This window comes from Lontra canadensis, unplaced genomic scaffold, assembly GCF_010015895.1.
Source record: "Lontra canadensis isolate GAN:19392208 unplaced genomic scaffold, GSC_riverotter_1.0 scaffold27, whole genome shotgun sequence".
Lineage (NCBI taxonomy): Eukaryota > Metazoa > Chordata > Mammalia > Carnivora > Mustelidae > Lontra > Lontra canadensis.
Genome location: NW_022631021.1, coordinates 1,016,757 through 1,037,851, shown reverse-complemented (window position 1 = coordinate 1,037,851; position 21,095 = coordinate 1,016,757). Strand labels below are relative to the sequence as shown.

The window sequence follows — 21,095 nt, the reverse complement described above, 5'->3', positions numbered from 1 at the left end:
ACAAGATTGCTTGCTCCCCTGCTTGCTCCCCCTCTCACACTCCAGCATTTCCTCCTCCCTCCCTGGCTTCTCCTCCTCAGGCTCCCTGTTTGGTCCCTCCTCATGTCCCGGTACCTTCTAACATTGTGGTGCCCCTGTGCTCAGTCCTTAGTCCCCCCTCTGCTCTATCTTCACTTTTTCCCTCAGTCATTCCAGCCAGGTGTTTGACTGTAACTATGATAGACGGGGCTGTGACTCCCAATGTCATATCTCTAGCCCAGACCTTGTGTCAGGCTGCCCTGTGACATCACACAGGCCCATCCAATGGGCACCTCACTTTTTAAAAATTCTTATTTATTCATTTGAGTAATCCCTACACCCAACATGGGGCTCGAACTCATGACCTTTAAATCAAGAGTCACAGGTTCTTCCAACCGAGTGAGCCAGGTGCCCTTTAATTGGCACTTTTTTTTTTTTTTTTTTTTTTTTTTTTTTTTAGATTTTAGTTATTGGGACACCTGGGTGGCTCCGTCGTTAAGCGGATGCCTTTGGCTCAGGTCATGATCCCAGGGTCATGGGATCGAGCCCCACATCCGGCTCCCTGCTCGGCGGGAAGCCTGCTTCTCCCTCTCCCACTCCCCCTGCTTGTGCTCCCTCTCTCGCTGTGTCTCTCTCTGTCAAATAAACAAATAAAATATTTTTTTTTAATTTTTATTTATTTATTTGAGAGAGAGCACAAGTAGGGGGAGGGGCAGAGGGAGAAGCAGACCCCCCCCAGAGTGGGAAGTCTGATGCAGGGCTTGATCCTGGACTCTGGGATCACGACCTGAGCTGAAGGCAGACGCTTAACCCACTGAGCCACCCAGGCACCCCTCAATTGGTACTTAAAACTGAACGCATCCAACACTAGACTCCCGACCTCCCACACATGACACTCCAAGGTCCTTCTCATCCTAGTTAATGGAATCTCCAGGCCTCCAGCTGCTCAAGCCAAAGCCCGAGTGCCACCCTGACCCTTCAACCCCAAAAGTAATGAGCCAGGGTAGCCTGTCTTGCCCCCCACCTTCTCACCTGGTCACCGCCTGGTGAACTGCTGGCCTCCTTGCCTCCCCAACCCTCCTGAATATTAATGAGTGGTCTTATTAAAATTTACTCAAAACCCTCCAATGTTCCCCAGTTCTCACTAAGTAGAGCTAAATGTTACCTTAATTCCTTTGCTCTTCGGCCTCCATTACACCCCAAGTATCTCTATGACCTTGTCTACTGCTCTCCCCTTCACCCACTCTCTTCCAGCCTTACCGTTCCTCAAACGTGGCTGAGCACATTTCTACCTCAGGGCCTTTGCACACGCTATTTCATCTGTCTGAAATGCTCTGCCCCCAGATATTGATGCAGCTCACCTGTCACCTCTTCAGATCTTTATTCAGATGTCACCTTCCCAGTGATACCTTTCCTGATCACTCTAATATGCAACCCCTGCTCCCCTCATACTTTTAACCTTTCCCCCCTTTTTCTGCTTTTCTTTTCTGCACAGTATGTATCACATTCTTTTCTTTTCTTTTCTTTTCTTTTCCTTTCCTTTTCTTTTCTTTTCTTTTCTTTTCTTTTCTTTTCTTTTCTTTCTTTCCTTTCCTTTCCTTTCCTTTTATAGAGGTAGAGAGAGAGAGACTCTTAATCTCCATGTAGGCCCAGCATGGAACCCGATGTGAGGCTCAATCTCACAATGTGGAGATCATGACCTGAGCCGAAATCAAGAGTTAGGTGCTTCACCAACTGACCCACGCAGATGCCCCTGCCTCACCTTCTAACACACTGTGTAATAGGTTAGAATGTCAGCATTACGAGGTCAGCGGGTTAGCACATTTTTGTTCACTACCACATGTCAAATACCCAGAACAGTGCTTGGCACACAGTATGGTCTCGATGAATAGTTATTGAATGAGCTCTCATTCTGGACCCCTGATTCTGCTGGGGGCCACACTGCATGACCCGTAGAGCCCTTACGGCCCAGATGCACACCAATTCTGCAAAAAGTCATGAAGTCCCGCGATAACATCATTGTCACACTAGACTTTCTAGAGTGGATGTCAGTGCCCTGTTTCATTCTCTGCCCTCCCCAACCTCCATCCCGCCACTTCTGCCGCCAAGCAACACTTCTCCCTCAGGTTGTGAGCTCCACGCTGATGAAAACTGAGCGTGAATCCCATTTTCAGCTTCTGCAGCTAGCACACAGTAGGCACCTAGAGCTTCACTCAGCAAACAACCCAAAAGCTCCTCTGTGGGCCCCCGTGGTGCTCTTCCAGGGCTCTGAGCTCCGACGGCTGGTCTGCGTCCTACTCACTCACAGTCCACCTGTGAGACTCTGGACACTGCCTTAGCCTTTCTGAGCCTCCATTCCCTTATCGGAAAAGCAGGGCTATGGCTAGGACCCTGGCACTGGAAGTCTAGGGTTCACTGAGAGAAACTTCCTTGTGGGAACAGTCTGCCAGGAGCCACATGACACCAACAGAACCTTGATGGATGAAAGAAGCCCCAGACAACTTCAGCAAAATACAGCTGGCAGGGGTGCCTGGGCGGCTCAGTCGGTTGAGCGTCTGCCTTTGGCTTGTCATGATCCCAGAGTCCTGGGATAGAGCCCCACATCAGGCTCCCTGCTCGGGCCATGAGTCTACTTCTGCCCCTCCCCATGCTTGTGTTCTTTCATTTGCTCTCTCTCTCAAATAAATAAAATCAATGTCTGGGTCTTGGTGATGCTAGATTTGGTGAGCATGTGTGGGGAACTTAGAGACAGTATATACATATTCAGATTTGGGTCAGGTCTGGATTCAGGATAGAGCATCAAGATTTTGGCTAAAATGAAGGTCTGAGAGGGTGCCTGGGTTGCTCAGTCTGTTGGGTGTCTGCCTTCTGCTCAGGTCATGGTCCCAGGACCCCCAGCAAGGAGCCTGCTTCTCCTGCTCTGTCTACCCCTCCCCCTGCATGTGCTCTCTCTCTCTGTCAAATAAATAAATAAAATTTAAAAAAATAAGTAAAATGAGGGTCAGTTTAGGAATAAGAATAAGATCAGGAATACAGATAACTTCTAATACCTTCTGACCTAACACCATTGCAACAGGCCTTTCTCCAAAGAAACACAGTCTCAAGTCTCCCTAATTACACCTTGTTTCGGTCTAAAAATGACAGTTCTTAGCTTGATCATTGGCATTAGTCACCAGATTCAATTCCACATGAATTTTAGCCATTTTCTAAAATTAAATCTTCTTTTTTTTCTTTATGTAGACTCCACACCCAGCATGGAGCTCAACATGGGACTTGAACTCACGACCCTGAGATCAAGTTGGGCGCTTAACCAAATGAGCCACCCAAGTGCCCCTAAAATTTAATCTACTTTCAGAAGACAGAAATTCACCACCACCACCAGTTGGGATGCTGATAAATAGTGACTCGTACCACATGCCAGGCACAGTTCATCCTCACAGTAGGGCTTGCCTGGCTTCAGCTCAGAGAAGCTAAGCGACTTGCCCAAGTAACGTGGGGCCATACTGTTGACCAAACACCCACTCTGTGCCCGATATTTACTTGTGTTATCTCTAGTCCCTGTGGAAACTTTGAGAGGTGGCTGGGCACGTGGTTTCACCTCCCTGTGGGCCAGTTTTCTAGCCAGTAAAGTGGTGACAATCATGGTACGTGGCATTAGGGAAGTTTCCAGAATTGAATGGACTGATACGTGTAGGCGCTTAGCACAGTGCTGAGCGCAGAGAAGGTGCCCTGTTGATGTCACCGAATATTGGTTTATCTTCATTTCACAGATGGACCGACGGGAAGCCCAAGTCTCTGAGGGGCTCAAACCCAGACATTTCCTTTCATTTTTTTCTGAGTTCCACTTTGCTACTTTCTGTTCCTCTCATGATCTGGGCCTGCATTAATTTTTAATATACTTTTAAAAGATTTTATTTATTTATTTGACAGAGAGAGAGATCACAAGTAGGCACAGAGGCAGGCAGAGGTGGGGGGGGGAGGGGAAGCAGGCTCCCTGCCAAGCAGAGAGCCCAATGTGGGCCTCAATCCCAGGACCCTGAGATCATGACCCAAACCCAAGGCAGAGGCTTAACCCACTAAGCCACCAGGCGAACTCTTGAAGGATTTTTAAAAACATAATTGCAGGAGCGTGGGTGGCTCAGGTTGTGATCTCAGAGTCCTGGGATTCCCATGTTGGGCTCTCTGCTCGGGGGAGATCCTGCCTCTCCCTCTGCCTCTGCTGCTCCCCTGCTTGTGTTCTCTCTCTCTGTCAAATAAATAAATAAAATCTTTAAAAATATATAATTGCATTCAAAGCATACAAAATATGAATACATTCTCCTCAAAAGTATAAAAATGTAAAACAAAAACAAACAAAAAAACAACCTTTTTAGGGACACCTAGGTAGCTCAGTTGCTTAAGCACCAGACTCTGGATTTCAGCTCCAGTCACAATCTCAGGGTCATGAGATCAAGTCCCCTGCCAGCCTCCCCACTCAGCGTGGAGTCTGGTTGAGATTTTGTCCCTCCCTCTCTTTTTGCCCCTCCCTCCATTTTCTCTCCCTCTCTCTAAAATAAACGAATAAAAACATTTTTAAAAACAAAATTAACTTGGGGTGCCTGGGTGGCTCAGTTGGTTGGGGATCTGCCTTTGACTCAGTTCATGATCCCAGTGTCCTGGAATCAAGCCCCTTATGCAGCTCCCTGCTCAGCAGAGAGTCTGCTTCTCCCTCTCCCTCTGCCCCTCCCTCCAGCTTGTTCTCTCTTTCTCTCTGCTTATTTTATTAAATAAAACCTTTAATAAATTAAATTAAAGAAAGAAACCTTTTTTTAAAAAAAAAGATTTTATTTATTTATTTGACAGACAGAGATCACAAGTGGGCAGAGAGGCAGGCCAAGAGACGGGAGTGGGGGAAGCAGGCTCCCCACTGAGCAAAGAGCCTGATGCGGGGCTCGATCCCAGGATCCTGGGATCATAACCTGAGCCGAAGGCAGAGGCTTTAACCCACTGAGCCACCCAGGTGCCCCTAAAGAAAGAAACCTTTTTAATAAAGTTATTTTTCACATGCTTTCAAAAGTGACTTTCCTCACATTCAAAATTATATATTAAAATTTAAAGGCAAATATGCTTTCTAATTAATAAGTGGCAAAATGTAGGGGTACCTAGGTGGTACCCCCACACCCCCAACACCCCCCAACACACCACCACCCCCACCCACCCCGGTTAGAACACGGATATGTCAGTTTTCACTTCGCCTGATCAGATCAGCCCTGAGCCGCAGATGCCCTCCGGTTCCTAGTCATGTGTTTGTCTGGGGTTTTTGATCCTCAGGAACCCTCTAAAGGATGGTCTTGGGGGCCTGGTCGAGGGGCGCCCCTGCCCTATTATGCGAAGTGCTTTGTTGCCTGGAAATGTTTTCATAAGCTATGCCTTATGCCTGGAATGTTCTCATTCCTAGTCTCTGAAAGCCTTTAGGTCTCAGTTTATTTTAGTATATATTCATTAAGTGAACTCTGCCTCCAAAATAGAGTCCAAATGCGTGATCCCAAGATCAAGAGTGGCACACTCTACTGACTGAGCCAGCCAGGAACCCTGTCAGGGCTCAGCTTAAAGATTCCCTTCTTGGGGGCGCCTGGGTGGCTCAGTGGGTTAAGCCTCTGCCTTCAGCTCAGGTCATGATCCCAGGGTCCTGGGATGGAGCCCCGCATCCGGCTATCTGCCCAGCAGGGAGCCTGCTTCCTCCCACTCTCTCTGACTCTCTGCCTACCTGTGATCTCTCTCTCCCTGTCAAATAAATAAATAAAATCTTAAAAAAAAAAAAAAAAGGAAAAAAGATTCCCTTCTTGGGCGCCTGGGTGGCTCCGTTGGTTAAGCCACCGCCTTCAGCTCAGGTCATGATCCCGGAGTCCCGGGATCAAGTTCCATATTGGGCTCCCAGCTCCACGGGGAATCTGCTTCTCCCTCTGACCTTCTCCCCCCTCATGTTCTCTCTCACTCTTTCTCTCTCTCCCAAGTAAATAAATAAGTAAAATCTTAAAAAAAAAAAAATTCCCTTTTTGGTGGCTTAGTCAATTGAGCATCTGACTTCAGCTCAGGTCATGATCCCAAGGTTCTGGGATCGAGCCCTGCATGGGGCTCCCTACTCGATGGGGAGGCTCCTTCTCTCTCTCCCTATGCTGTTCCACCCACTTGTGTGTGAGCTCTGCGTGTGTGTTTGTGTGTGTGTGTGAAATAAATAAAATCTTTGAAAGGAAAAAACTTTCTTCTCAGACAGTCCTGTCTGTCCATCCTCTAAATCCAGCCTGGGGCACCTGGGTGGCTCAGTGGGTTAAGGGTCTGCCTTCCGCTCAGGTCATGATCCCAGGCTCTCTACTCATCAGGGAGCCTTGCTTCTCTCTCTGCCTCTGCTGCTCCCCCTGCTTGCCCTGTCTTTCCCTGTCAGATAAATAAATAAAATCTTATCAATCAATCGATCAATCAGTCCCACCTGGATCCCACCTGCTCTTCTCAAGGAACCCAGTTATTTTCGTTCTTGGTATTAAGTACCATTAATAACAGCGAGATCACACATCAATGAATTATTGTACTTGTGTCTTTACTCTGTGTCTTCCTCAGAAGAAGGTCAGCTCCATGGGGCAGGGACCACATCCTTTCGCCTGTCACTGTATGACCTGGGCTTAGCATACTGCTTGGCACAAAGTCAGTATGTTCTGGAAATATTCATTGACCGACTCTCAGCCATGAGTTTCCTTACCTTTGATATTAGGGTGTTAATGTCTGACTTATAAACATTCTTGTGAGGGTGGGGAGAGAAGGGGAGCAACGAGACTGACACACAGGGACTGGTCAATGAATGCTGCTATTATTATTATTACTACTACTACTACTATTATTACTGTTATTGTTACTATGCATTCCGAGGCCAAAGAGGACCGAGGAATCTTGGAGATGGGGACTTGAGGGCTATTTAGAGTGGGACAGGTTTCTTGGAATAAGCTGGGCATTCCAGATGGGAACAGCTTAAGCAAAGGCATGGAGGAGAGAGAATATAAAGGCTTTCTGCACACCAATGTGGCTGGATGACTAGTAGGGCTGGGGATAGCCCTGCAGTTAGAAAGGCAGACTGGGGACAGACCCGAGAGAGTCTTGTATACCAACCCAGCCCATTTCAATTCGATCCTTAGGCAGCAGGGAGCCAGGGAATGTTTTTGAGCAGAGGTGTCAGCTGAAGAAGTGGTATTTTAGGAAGACTGATTAGGGCCCATCTGGATCAGGTGGACCAAGCAGTGAAAAACAAAAAGCCTGACTGTTTCATTCATAGCCCTTCTCTAACCCCTGTGATGGCATAAAACATGCAAGGGTTAGGAGTAAAAGCTCTGACAGGAGTCAGATCTGGATTCACAAAGCAACCTTATGATCTGGCTGAACTTGAGCACTCCCCGAGCACTCAAGTCACCTCCCTGAGCCTCAGTTTGTCCATCTGTAAAATGGCGATAATCATCTCTACCCTGCCTATCTCACTGGATCCTGGTGCGACCTGAATGGAAAAAAAAACTCATTAACTCACTGAAAAAATGAACCCCACTCATGTATCAAGTCGTGTTGCAAATGCTGAAGAGACAGGGATGAAATAAGACTGCAGTGAAAAGGGGCACATAATTCCCAATTATTGAGTGCCCACTGCATGCTCCTTTCCACCTGTCATCTCACTGAATCTGCCACAATGTAGGGCTCGAACTCACGACCCTGAGAAACCAAGATTCGGAGGCTTAACTGACTGAGCCACCCAGATACCTCATCTCAATGAATCTAACAGTATCCTTACCAGGTGTAGCCCATTTTATAAAAGAGGAACTCGAGGCTCAGAGGGCTAAGTAAGTCACCCAAGGGCCTTTAGGCCTTAAGTGACAGAGCTCAGGTTGTGGGCTCAGGGCTGACTCAGTGGGTGAGCCCTGCCTCCTAGCACTAAACCTTTGAACACATCTGGCTATTTCCAATTTCCAGGCCTCTATCTTGTTCCCTTACCAGGTGACATATCCCACTTTTATTTTTGCCTGTGGAACTCCTTATTCACCATCTTTTAAGTTTTAGATCGGGCTTCAGGAAGCCCCCAGGACAGCTGACTGGGACCCCTGGGGGGTTCTCAGCATTTAACCAAATTAACCAACCTCAGCATTTAACCTCAGCATCTCAGCTGGGATCCTCAGCATTTAACCAAACTTCTCCCATGATATTAATCACATCAACACTATATCCTTGGGGGGGCACCGGGCGGGCTGAGTCGGTGGAGCGCATGACTCTTGATCTCTGGGTCATGAATGGCTCGTGAGTGGGATCATGAGTTTGAGCCCCACCTTGGGCATAGCGATTACTTAAAAACAAACAAACAAACAAACAAACAAGCAAACAAAAAACTATACCCTTGGTATCTAAACTTTTTAAAAAGCATGTTCTCTATCAGTAAAAAAAAAAAAATCTTAAGTGTACACCCATAATTAGGCATTTTTCTCAATAAAGTACTGTGTATACACCTTCTGTCAGTCCATGTATACTAAATATCAGCAAACACTGGTTCTTGTTTTTTATGAAAAAAAAAAAAAGATAAATACAGGATCTATCTAATATTTTCTTCCCACACCCCACTGACCCCTGACAAATGACAAAGTGACACCTGTAAGTGGAGGCTGGGTAGGGGATGATGGGGCTGGTGGTCTGGGAACCTGGGAGTTCAGCCTTTTCCTGCAGGGGGCTGGACCTGGGGTGGGGGGAGTCTTGGGCGGGAGAGGAGCACCTCCCCTCCCCCCCAGCTGCCACCCTCTTGAGCCAGCCGGAGGTGGGGTGAAGTTGAGCCTGGATTAGCTAGGGAGGGCTGGGAGGCTTCCTAGAGCCGCAGGGTGGGCAGAGAAGGGGTGCAGATAGAGGAAGGCACCATGCCCCTGCAGGACGACACCCTCCGAGAGGTGTGGGCCTCGGACAGGTCCGGAAGTGCCCACCACCACCACCTCAACCTACCAGAACCCTAGGGAACCCTGGGGGGCCCAGAGGGAGGGGCTGGGGGGCAGAAAAGGGGAGGAAGACAAACTGATTCCTTTGCTACCATCAGTGGACACGAGGAGGAAAGCCAGAGCCCGGAGGTCCAGCCGCGCCTGAAGCAGGTACGCGCCACCCTTCTTGGAAAGGAGGCAGGGAGACCTGCCATTCCGTGTAAACCACGCAAGGGAGGGGATCTGGGAGTGGATCACGTCCTCCTCAGCAGCGTCTGAGGTTGCTTCCTTGTAATTTTTTTTTTTTTTTTTTTTTTTTTTTGAGGGAAGGGGTGTTTGGGGGCATGGGATGTCCAGGGGAAGAACTGGGACTTTCCGACTTGGACGTGGCCATGATGCATGGGAGAGGGTCACCGTTCCCCACCCCAAGACGACGACTGCGGTTCCCCTCCCGATAATCCGCGGTTATTTCTGGCGGCTCAAGGGATTAGAGGGTCACGGGCAGCCCACAGAGCCCCCCTTTCCTTCTTCTTCCCCCTCCTGACCCCCCACTCCGCAGCGACCCGTCAAGGGGCAGAAGTTGAGGAAGAAGAGGACGGAGGCCCCGGAGTCCCCGGGCCCTAAGGGATCCAAGCCCCGGAGACCTGGAGGCGGGCTGGGCACCGAGCCCGGGAGCGCTCCCCAGGGTGAGGGACGCGGGAGGGGTGAGGCTGAGTCCTGGAGTCCTGGGGGTGGGGACAGCGAGGGGGGGACCTGGAGGGGTGGGAGCGGGCTGGAGTTGAAGCGGGTAGGGGCTAGGAGGGATGTATGAAAGCCAGGGGATGGGGTGCGAAAGTGTAAAGAGCGCCCAGGGGGACCCCCATGGAGAGGAACCCGAGGAGGGCAGGGTTTGGGGATCCGGCGCCGTTGGAGAAGAGGGTCCGGCCCTGCCTGACCCCGGCCTCTCGGCTCAGCCGGGCGGAGGGGGAAGCCGCGGGAGGATCCGGCCCCGCAGCCCCCAGAGGCCCGGCCGCCGCGCACCGTCTACGCCAAGTTCCTCAGGGACCCCGAGGTCAAGCGCGATCCGCGGGAAACCTTCCTGGTAGCGCGAGCCCCGGACGCGGCTGAGGGTGAGACAGGGGCCGGCGGGGAGGCCGGGAGGCGGGCACTGGGGAGAAGGCGCTAGGTGGCCACACGGGAACCGCGACAGGGAGGACGAAAACTCGGGGAAAAAACCTCCCCTGCTCTGGCCTTCTCTTAGAGTCAGAAAAGAACCTTATTCTCTTGTTCTTTACTCTGTTTTCCAGATGGGGAAACTGAGGCACAGAGCAGTTAAGAGTTTTGCCTTTAACTACAGCTAGGGGCCAGAGGTAGCCCAGATGGGTCTGGCTGGAGGTCAGAAAGGGACAAGGCCAGGGAGAAGCAGAGGGTCCTGGAGGGGACAGAGAAAGCCTTACAGAGAAGGGCATTTCCCCTGAACAGGATTGCCAAGTCCCTTGCATTCCCCAACCCCAGCTCACTCCCCTGAACACCTTAGGGTGTCACCCCCAGGATTTGAGGAAGGTGCTGGAACTGTGTTCCTCCTCCTGTTCCTGTTCCAGAGGGGGAGCCTCCCCCGCCATGACCACTTCCCAACAATCTGGGGGGACTGGGCTCCCAGATAATGGGGCCTACGCCAGCCCCCGTTATGAGAAGTTTCTACCTATAGAGGATGAGGAGGAATCAGACGAGGACCAGGAAGAGGAAGAGGAGGCAGAGGAAAAGAAACGGAAAACCCCTCTGCCACCCAAAAAGCCTCCTAAAGAGAAGACTTCTGCGGGTATCAAGGAGAGGAAGGCCAAGGCCCAGGGACAGAAGGGTGAGTGTTGAGGGTACAGAGGGAGCACACAGACTCGGAAAAGTAGCCTTGTCCTTCAGGGCTAGGCGAGAGTTGAGACATCAGGAAGTTACCCAGTACCTGGATGCAAGAGTTTCTTTCTCTGGTGTCTTCCCCATGGTGGTCCTTAAGTACCTAGATCACTATGTATCCACCACCCTCCTCCCCCCCGCTGCCCCACTGCCTGCCCAGGGGGCTCTGTGAGCCAGGGAGGACAGAGGATTTTAGTTTTGTGATTTTAGTTTTTTTTTTGGTAACTCAATATAAATTATTGTTATAATTTTCATAAAAGTATCAAAGTGATTACCGTGCAAATCAGTCAATTAAATAAATGCTGTCATGGCTCCCTGGCCTGGGCTACAGGTACCACAGGCTGATCTAAAGGGGAAGAGGGAGCTAGGACCTTGGGCCTCTGTGGGAGGGACAAGTGTGCTGTCTGTAGCACCTGCTGGAGGAAGTCTCCTGGGGGAGATGGGGTGGGAGCTGGAAATCGAGGCTCAGTTAGAAGGCCCGGCATTCATTCATTCATTCATTCAGTAATGCCTACGAAGTTCCTGGTATTTGTCCTGCCCTTTATGGACTCGGGATTAAAGCACAACGAGCAGAAGACAGATCCTGGGCCCTTGTCAGGCCTTCAGCTTCCCTGGGGACTGAAGGAATGATGAGTGGGTTGGAAGGCGGCCTTCAGGCCCAACAGGCTCTTCTTTGTCTAACCCCTCCCTCCATTTCCAGGGGACCTGGGAAGCCCTATCCCCCCAGCCAAACCTCTGCGCCTTAAGAAGAAAGAGGCACCAGCGGGGGAGGGGCCCAGGATGAGAAGGACGAAGAAGAAAGGTGAGACTGGTCTCCGGAGGAACAGGGGACTCTGGGTGTGGTGGACTGTGTCTCCTTCACATCCACCCACACAGGGTCTGGGGAGAATGACAGGGACCCCTCAGGGAGCCCGGCCAGATTGAGAAAGAAGACTCCAGCAGCCTTGTTTCTGGTCCGGGAAGAAGGCTCAGCTGATAAAGCTCTGAAGAAGAAAGGTGGGTGGCTGTGGTCTCATGTGCCGTGATGTGGAGAAGCCATCCTGGGGGTGGGGAGCCGGGATGCAGGGATCAGGGTCGGGTGAGGAGCAGGCTCTGGGGTCAGACGACTTGACGGCCATCTTGCTCCCCACTTGAATAGCTGTGTGGCCTCAGGCAGGTATTTTAGCTTTTCTGAGTCTCCGATAACACGGGAATAGTCTCTTGTATTTGTGGGGAGGGTCCAAGTAAGACGCGGGGGTTAGTGCTCCGCCGGGTCAGGGGCATACAGGCTTGCTCCCCCTCCATGCCCAGGCACTTCCAAAGGCCCAGAAGAGGAGAGGAAGGAGGACGAGGAAGAGGAGGAAGAAGGGGCAGCCGTGGGGACCAAGAACAGCAATCAGAAGGGCAAAGCGAAAGGAAAAGCCAAAAAGGTTGGGATCCAGAGGGGAAGGGGGCTGAGGCCCCTTCAGGGAGCAGGGGCCTGGGTTTGGGGGACTAGAGTATAGAACCTCGTGGGGTGGGGGAACGGGGCTGAGGTTAGAATCTTGGCTCCCTCCCTGATAACATGATAGGAGGACAAAGGGCACCAGACTTGTGAGAACAGAGAAGGCGGCTGAGGGGTCACTGGGCTGGGATAGGCTCCCTGAGGGCCTGATGTTATCTGGGCTCTAAGCCCTCCCCTCTGCGGCCTAACCAGCAGCCCCAGCCGGAGATGCTCACACAGCTGCCACACGAAGGGACACCCATCTTCTGTACCAGAGAGGCAGAACACACAGGCAGAGCATGTTCACTGACTGTGTGAGTTGTTAAAATGTTCTCACACTACTGCTCTGGGGCCCCAAGTGTTTTCCGCTAAGCACACCCGGGATGGCCCAACCTTCTGGCAGCTCAAGGGTTAACACGGGCAGACAGGGGCCTCCAGAACCCTCCTCCAGGCCCACCAGGGTCCATTCAGACCCAGGGGCATTCTCAGGGGCAGAACAGGTTACTAACTATTTTGAATATTGCTCTTCCTCACAAAAAGGACTCAGGCACCAACATGGACAAGCTGGAGTTAAGCAGGAGAGGGGGGTCAAACTGGAAGAGAAAGGGATGAAAGGCTTTGAGAAATTGGTTTCCACAAGTGGAGATATCACGCTGAGGGCAGGGCCAGGGTCTGAGCCATGTGGGTTTATTGGTTCATTCAGGAGTGGTCAGGTCTTAGGGGACTGACTCACATTAGTCAACCTTACCAGATTCCGATATATATACTGAAAGGCCAGTTTTTTATCTCCCACAGGGAATATAACCACAGTGCTGCCTCCTGTACAGTAGGCCCTAGAAATTCACAGCTGTGGAACTGTTTGAGTAAGCTCTGGCTTTCTCCACATCACATTCCAAACATAGTCTTACATTTCCCAAATTTCTTCAGGAGCAGCTCAGAGTGGAGAGGAGATGCTCCCTGGCCTGCGGGCTATGGGCCTGCTCACCAACACCAGCCTCACTTCACATGCAGTCCAAACCTGTCCTCGGCAAAAATGGCCAACTGCAGCCTATCAGGGATTCCTCGTGGCTCTCCTATAGCCCCTTAGTGGGAAAGTTCCCTATAGTGGGAAAGTTGGGGTTGGAATCTTGGCTCTCCCTCTTAGGAGAGGGATAGAACATGAGGGCGGAGGACACCAGGTTTGTGGGGTCACCAGGCTGGGCCTAGGCCACCCTAGGGGGGAATGCCACCAAACTGTGATTCGGAGTTTTTCTATGAGCAAGATAATCTTTTTTATTCATTCATTGTCTTACCTCTGTATTGCCGTCTGACAAAGCACCCCCAAAACTTAGTGCCTTAAAAAAACAAACATTTCTTTTCTTAGTTTCTGGAATTTAGGAATCTAGGAGGGGCCTAGCAAGATACTTTGGGCTTGGGGGGTCTGTCCCTAGATTGCTGTCAAGATGTCAGTTGGGTCAGCAGTCACTCAGAAAGCTTGGCCGGAAAGAGAGGATCCGCTTTGAAAATGGTTCACTGTCATGGTTGTTGGCTGGGCCCTCTCCATAGGGTGGCTTGAATGGTCTAATGACATAGCAGCCAACTTTACCCAGGGCTCAAGAGTGGCCCAAGGGAGACAGCAAGGAGAGGCCACCATATCTTCTATGACCAGGCCTTAGAAATGACCACGCCCTCCATCACTTGGGCTATATTCCATTGGTCAGAGAGACCAAACTCTGATAAGATGTAGAAGGGGGACTACATGACATGTAAATACCAGGAGGCGGGGATCGCTGGGCCTCATCTTGGAGGCTGGCTACTACAGTCATTGATATTTACCAGACACTGTTATGATAGCAGTGGCTAATATTCTAGAACACAGCAGTTCATACCTTTGGCCCCACCTCAGTTCACCCCTTGAGACAGTGTCCACACGGAAGGTCTTTCTAAGGCTCTGGTTCTAACAGGTACCATTTAAAGCCCAGTTCCAGGGGCACCTGGGTGGCTCAGTGGGTTAAGCCTCTGCCTTTGGCTCAGGTCATGATCTCAGGGTCCTGGGATCAAGCCCCACATCGGGCTCTCTGCTCAGTGGGTAGCCCGCTTACTCCTCTCTCTGCCTGCCTCTCTGCCTACTTGTGATCTCTCTCTCTCTGTCAAATAAATAAATAAAATCTTAAAAAAAAATAAATAAAGCCCAATTCCACTTCTTACTAACTGTGTGAACTTGGGCAAATTGCTTAACCTCTCTGAGCCTCAACTTCTTCAGTAAATTTGGACAACTTCAGTAGTTACCTAAGGGAATTGAATTAGTTAATATTTGGAAGATACTTAGAGCAATGCCCAGCGCATTGGTAGACTTTATATGAGTGTTTGTTAAATATAGAGATGAAGTAAGGTCTCTCCCGGGTATCCAGCCCCAACCTCTGCATTTCTCTGGTGAAAAAAGTCATATGGTGTTTCAAGTGAAAGATGACCAAGTTAGTGGTAGAACCAGGATTTGAACCCAAGCTGTCTTGCTCCAGAGCCCAGGCTCTTAACCAGAAGCCAAACAAAATAATAATGAAATGCCAAACTCCCCAGAGCCTGGGGAAGTGTGGGGGCCCAACCCACTGTAGCTGGCCCATCTGTTCTCTTCCCACACAGAAAGCGGTGAGTTGTCCTGCCTGTCCTGCCTGTGTCCCAGTACTGGGGACCTGCTGAGAGCAGGGGAGCCAGTGCTTCCGGGCCTGATACATGCTCTGCCCCAAACCAGAAGGAGGAGAGAGCCCCATCCCCACCCATGGAAGTGGATGAGCCCCGGGAGTTTGTGCTCCGGCCTGCGCCCCAGGGCCGGACAGTACGCTGCAGGCTGACCCGGGACAAGAAAGGCATGGATCGGGGCCTGTATCCCTCCTACTTCCTGCACCTGGACACGGAGAAGAAGGTGGGTAGGGGGGAGGCAGCAGGGGAGACAGACTGTAGGTGTCAGCACCCAGGCTGTGGGGGGGTTGTTGCCTAGAGCCAAAATGCCAGGGGGTGGGTGGAGTCCAACACAAACAGGCCTTCCTTTCCCTCTCACACACCTCCTTCCTTCACCTGTGTGTCCCCCTCTTCCCAGGTGTTTCTCCTGGCTGGCAGGAAGAGGAAACGTAGCAAGACAGCCAATTACCTCATCTCCAGCGACCCCACCAATCTGTCCCGAGGAGGGGAGAATTTCATTGGGAAGCTGAGGTGGGGCTGGGAGGACTGGGGCCATAAGAATGCCACGGCGAGTCGCTTCCATCTCCCTGTGCCTGGCAGTGTCCGCCACAGTGGGCACTCTAGAAATGTCCCCTGCCCCAGGGCTTCCCACACGTGAATGTGCACAGATCACTTGGAAGCGTTGTTAAAATGGCCCAGTGGGTCTGGGTGTGGGCCAAGATTCTTCATTCCTAACAAGTCCCCAGGTGATGCCCAGGCTGCTGGACCAAGGACCTCATTTGACATAGGTCATAAGGTCCATGAGGGCAGGGACAGTCGGTGCCTGTCTGGTTCGTGGCTGAATTCCCAGCACCTGGTACATGTAGCAACCTAATAAAACATTTACTAAGTGAATGCATAAACAAATACCCAGCACCTACCCTGTGCTGTGTCCCCCCATATATCTCATCTAATCCTCACTGCACATCTGAGAAGTAAGGGCAAGGGGGACCCCCGAGTCACGCCTTATTTCTTATATTTATATACTTAACAAACGCTTATGAAAGGCCTACCTATGTGTCAGGCATCATTCTAACTTCCAAATATGAATCCATGTAGTCCCCGTCTTGACCAAGTGAGTTAGATACTGCCATTAGGCCCATTTTACGGAGGGGAAAGTTGAGGCTCAGAGTTTAGCCTGCCTAGGGTCACGCAGTAAGAGATGGAGCTGAGATCTGAAGGTTGTCCAGTGTCCTTCCAGATTCAGCTTCTAAAAAGACCTCATGAGGAGCGCCTGCGGCAGGCGACAAGAGTTGCTCTGTCCTAAGACACCCACACCCTTGACACAGGAAGCTCTCCAAACTGCCTGGCGGTGAGGAAGGGTCTTGGAGCAGGGGTGTGGAATCCCTCAGCCCCGCCCCCAGCTCCGCCCCGCTTGCAGGTCCAATCTCCTGGGCAACCGCTTTACCGTCTTTGACAATGGGCAGAACCCACACCGTGGAGGAGGCAGCACTAACGTAGGAAGCCTTCGGCAGGAACTGGCAGCGGTGATCTATGTGAGAATCCCCCTGGGCGCACCCCCGCAGGACACTCCCCTTCACAGGGGCCGGCCTAACAGGCATCTCTCTCCCAGGAAACCAATGTGCTGGGCTTCCGGGGACCCCGGCGCATGACGGTGATCATTCCTGGCATGAATTCGGACAATGAGAGGGTCCCCATCCGGCCGCGAAATGTGAGCCCAGCACCTCCCTGAAGCCTCTCCCTGAGGATCCTGCTCCCACCTGACCCACTCATGACCCACTCCTGGGGTGCTGGGGGGGTTGTGAGGGGCTCAGGTTGCCCATACCCAACTTCCTGGGCACATTCATTCATTCTGGAAACTCGTGGGATGAATTAGGGGGTTTTGTAATTGAATTCACTGAAACAAATACAATGGCTTTTTTTTCCCCCAGTGTATACCACATCATCCATTCATATATTCATTCACTGAATGAATTGCATATTGTGTATATTGTACTATCCACCTTCAGTGTATAATGAGTGCTGATTATTAATCTAGGCAACTGGAAGACATCAGTGAGTAAAAAAGATCTGCCTTCATGAAGCTGGCATTCTAGGGGAGGAGACGGACCAGACCGTAGGCGATAATTGTGCAAATAAGTAAATTGTGTAGAATGTTAGAAAGTCACAAGTTGTATGGAAGAAAGAAAGAGTGGGCCTCGTTGAAAAGGTGATGTTTAAGCAAAGACCTGAAGGAGGTGAGGGAGCAAGCTGACAGATACCTGGGGAAAGAGCATCCAGGCAGTGGGAAGAGCCAGTGCAAAGGCCCTGAGGCAGGATGGTGCCTGGTGGGTCTGAGGTGAGAGGTGAGGGTTGAGTTGCAGATAGGGCCTGTATAACTGGTTTGTACTCACAGAAACAGGAAGCCACAGCAGGGTTTTCAGGAGTGACTTGATTTGCCTTTTATTTTAAAAAGCAAAGGTTGCTTTTTTGTGTGTGAGGTCTAAGGTAAGGGAGAGATGGCCCAGGGAGAGGTGGCCTCCTTTAGTGTCAGTCCCTCCCTCTGCTCCTTGGCACTGCGGGTCAGTGAGCCCAGGACTGCAGAGACAGGATGACTGGCCTGCTCCATACCTGTAGTGATGTCACTACTTACAATGAAAAATAACACCCGTCAGCTGATCACTCATCCTTCCATGCTGGCAAGTCACACTGTAATCAGAGGCTCAGCCAACCCATGAGGCATGAGGCATGGAAGGCTCTAGTCTCTAGGACCTGTGGGGTCCCACGACTGCTCCTTCCGGGCCTGGACTAAACACACAAAAGCTCCAGAGGCAGTGCCTCCTGGGTGTGTTTGGGCTTGGTGAGAACTCCCCAGGGCCGTTCCAGGTAACTTCATCATTTCACCGTCCATCAGAGCAATCCGACATTTACTGAGCATTCACTCTGGGCTGTTAACTGATCTGAATAACATGCCATGCACTATTACCTTCCTTAATCCTCACAAGACCCTGTTGTGTGGGAAACTGAGGCATGGAGCTGTCAATAAAATATGATGCCTTCCCTTTAAGTATCTAATTCTGCTTATGACAGTGTAGTGGGAGAAACAGTAAGAGCAAGGTGTTACGGAGGGAGACTCGAGCTAAGACATCTAAATCAGACACCAGGTCAGGGAGGCTTCTCAGAGGTCATGATCTTGTGCCGACTCACTCTAAGCCATGATGGGACCAGTGCCAAGGGAACTGGGGAAAGAAGCATCTCAGGAGCACTATCCCATAGACACCACTCCTTCCTTTGAGAAACTCTCTTCTGGGACATCTTATTTTAACCGCTATTCACCTGTCCATCTCCCCACGCGCAACTGTGAGCTCCTCGGCGAACCTAACCTGTTTGGTGCCTTCTTTTTTTTTTTTTTTTAGATTTTATTTATTTATTTGACAGAGATCACAAGTAGGCAGAGAGGCAGACAGAGAGAGAGGAAGGGAAGCAGGCTCCCTGCTGAGCAGAGAGCCTGACGTGGGGCTGGATCCTAGGACCCTGGGATCATGACCTGAGCCGACGGCAGAGGCTTTAACCCACTGAGCCACCGAGGCGCTCCTGTTTGGTGCCTTCTTGTGATCAGGTGTCAGCATGCGGCTGTTCCGAAGGCCCACTGGGGGTCAAGCGCATGGACGCCTACTGGGGGCCAAGTGCTACTTCCCAACCCTCCACTTTGACATCCCACAGGGAAACCCCATTCTCACAGAGCTCCACCCTGCCCACAAGGACACCACAGAGACCAAGTGTCCTTTCGGGGATCCCCCGAATGGATGTCGATGTCCAGGCTGCATACTAGCACACGCATGCGAAGGCAGGCCCAGGTCCCCAGGCCCCCTCCCCTCGGTCCCGAGGTATCTCGGCCACCCCTAACTGTCCTCTCCCTAACACTCTACTTTGGCACCCCAGGCCAGCGATGGGTTGCTGGTGCGCTGGCAGAACAAGACACTGGAGAGCCTCATTGAGCTGCACAACAAGCCACCTATCTGGAACGAAGATAGCGGCTCCTACACACTCAACTTCCAAGGCCGAGTCACACAAGCCTCGGTCAAGAACTTCCAGATTATCCATGCCGATGACCGTGAGTATCTGAGGCCCCAAGCTGGGCTGTTCCCCACCACCTCTAGGACCCTAACCCTCCCTCGGGCCTTTCCCCACCACCTGGCTGTCTCTCTCTCTCTCTCTCTCATACACACACAAGCATGAGCGGGTGTGCACAAAGCTGTCCTTGATCTCTGGAGCCAGAACATCTAAGAAAGGCACTCCCTCCTGCATGGGCATTGACAGCATGCTCCCATGAACCTCTGATATTCGAAGCAGTTGTCCTGGGGCTCTCTGTCCCAGGCCTTCTTTCTAGCATTGACTAGAGCCTGGGTGGATACTGGGATATTCTGGGTAAGAAAGACTATGCTGAAGGGAGAGTTAGTCTGCTGGAGCTTGAGAACCACTCAAAAAGGCTGCTGAGGCTCAGAGAGGGCGGCACCTTCCCCAGTCTTTCAGCAACTCCAAAAGGTCCCACTGGCCATGAGAATTTATTTCACAGATACACAGCCTCCTATGTGCTAGGCACTGTCCTCCGGACTTTACAGTTACTGAATCATTAAATCTTTCAACAACCCTGTCCCCCCAATACCTGAGGAAAGTATTATTATTGTCCCTACTTGGCAGATGAGAAAACTGAGGCTCAGAGAGGGAGAGCTGGCATGAGAACCCAGGTGGTCTGGTTCTAGGGCCCCAGGACCCAATCGCTTCAAGATGGCTGCCTTGCAGGGCTAGGAATTATTCATCAAGCATCTTTGAATGCCTACTCTGTTGTCCTCAAGTAAGGTCAAAGGCCTGCCCTCAAGGAGTTAGGGAAACAAGATATGCCCAGAACACAATTAAATAAAAATGTCCCTGTTACAGGCCTGGGGGACAGGTTCCCACTAGGGTGAAGAAGTTTGGGGTGGAAAGGTACCTCCCAAGGGACTATGGGTTCCCAGGATTGGCTGACACCGAGCAACTTCTCCATCCCCCATTCCATCCTAGGGATGTGTCCCCAGTGTCACCTGTCCCAAGGCCTTAGGAAACTGCTCTCCAGATCACATTTCTGGTGGAGCCTGGTCTGCAGAGATCAGGGGTATTTTTAGCAACTTCCTGTTCCTATGGATGCTGGGGGAGGTGTTGGGACTGGGGCTGGGATCCTGGACCAGATATGGGATGGGGCTGAGTGGAGCCACTCAATAAGGTAGGGACACGGGGACTAGTGAAGGGATAGAGCCTGGCAGTCTAAGATGGGACTTTGGGGCTGGGGATGGGAAGAAGGAATGAGGCCGCAGCCACTGGAAAAGGATTCTAGGCTGGGGGATGTGTGACAGGTTCCTATATTTAAGTGCCTGTCCTACACATAGCCCTAGGTGGCAGAAGATAAGGCAGGGTCCCTGCCCTCAGGGGCTTACAGTCTGAAGGCTGGTCAAGATGCAGGTGGGGCCAGATGGGCCAGATAAGGGGTGGATGGGTGGAGGGTGAATAATTGAGATGGAGGCTGAGGATTAGGGCCCCAAAGCAGAAGAGGGAGACTTCTCCCAAAGGTGAGGACACTGCCTGCCAGGATTGGGACCCCAGGAAATCTTGTCCCCCTCTTCCCTGTCTGTGTCCATAGCGGACTACATCATACTGCAATTCGGGCGCGTGGCGGAGGACGCCTTCACTCTAGACTACCGCTACCCGCTGTGCGCCCTGCAGGCCTTCGCCATCGCCCTCTCCAGTTTCGACGGGAAGCTGGCCTGCGAGTGACCCCGGCAACCCCCAGCGCCCGCCAAGGGTGGGGGAAAGGATTCAGTGGAGGCCCGCAGGGTCCGTTCGCTAAAGCCCCCACTGAAGACTCCTCTCTTGTCCGGGGCTGACCCCTCTCTGTCTCCGAGTGACCTCCATCCGCTCCCCAGCCTGGCACAGGCCGAGGCAAGGGAGGAGCTCAGACGGCGGTCCGACAGAGATGAAGAACATCTGGAGTCGGGAGCCGCACATCTGGTCGCAGAGCTAGCCTGCGCTGCTTCACCAGCCGCCCCCCTTCCCCGCCCCGCGCCCCAGTCACTTCCTGTCCAGGAGCAGTAGTCAGT

The 21,095-nt window shown here is 51.5% G+C and overlaps 1 protein-coding gene across 1 annotated transcript; it reads left to right on the top strand.

Annotated features, from left to right (window-relative positions):
- Positions 1-8,927: 8,927 nt before the first annotated feature.
- TULP1 (TUB like protein 1) lies at positions 8,928-20,868 on the top strand. The gene is made up of 15 exons (XM_032864575.1): positions 8,928-8,957; positions 9,021-9,152; positions 9,541-9,667; positions 9,935-10,090; positions 10,669-10,818; positions 11,569-11,670; positions 11,745-11,864; positions 12,159-12,277; positions 14,950-14,955; positions 15,059-15,229; positions 15,404-15,516; positions 16,406-16,520; positions 16,598-16,696; positions 18,907-19,078; positions 20,639-20,868. Exons 1-15 carry the CDS (start codon positions 8,928-8,930, stop codon positions 20,770-20,772), a joined length of 1,746 nt encoding a protein of 581 aa, XP_032720466.1. The 3' UTR covers positions 20,773-20,868.
- The last annotated feature ends 227 nt before the right edge of the window (positions 20,869-21,095 follow it).

Excerpts from the sequence above, each read along its gene's own strand:
- TULP1 (XM_032864575.1), top strand. The coding sequence starts at position 8,928 with ATGCCCCTGCAGGACGACACCCTCCGAGAG. Across the intron at positions 9,153-9,540 it reads TCCAGCCGCGCCTGAAGCAG|CGACCCGTCAAGGGGCAGAA; the intron begins GTACGCGCCACC and ends CCCACTCCGCAG. Across the intron at positions 15,230-15,403 it reads ACCTGGACACGGAGAAGAAG|GTGTTTCTCCTGGCTGGCAG; the intron begins GTGGGTAGGGGG and ends CCCTCTTCCCAG.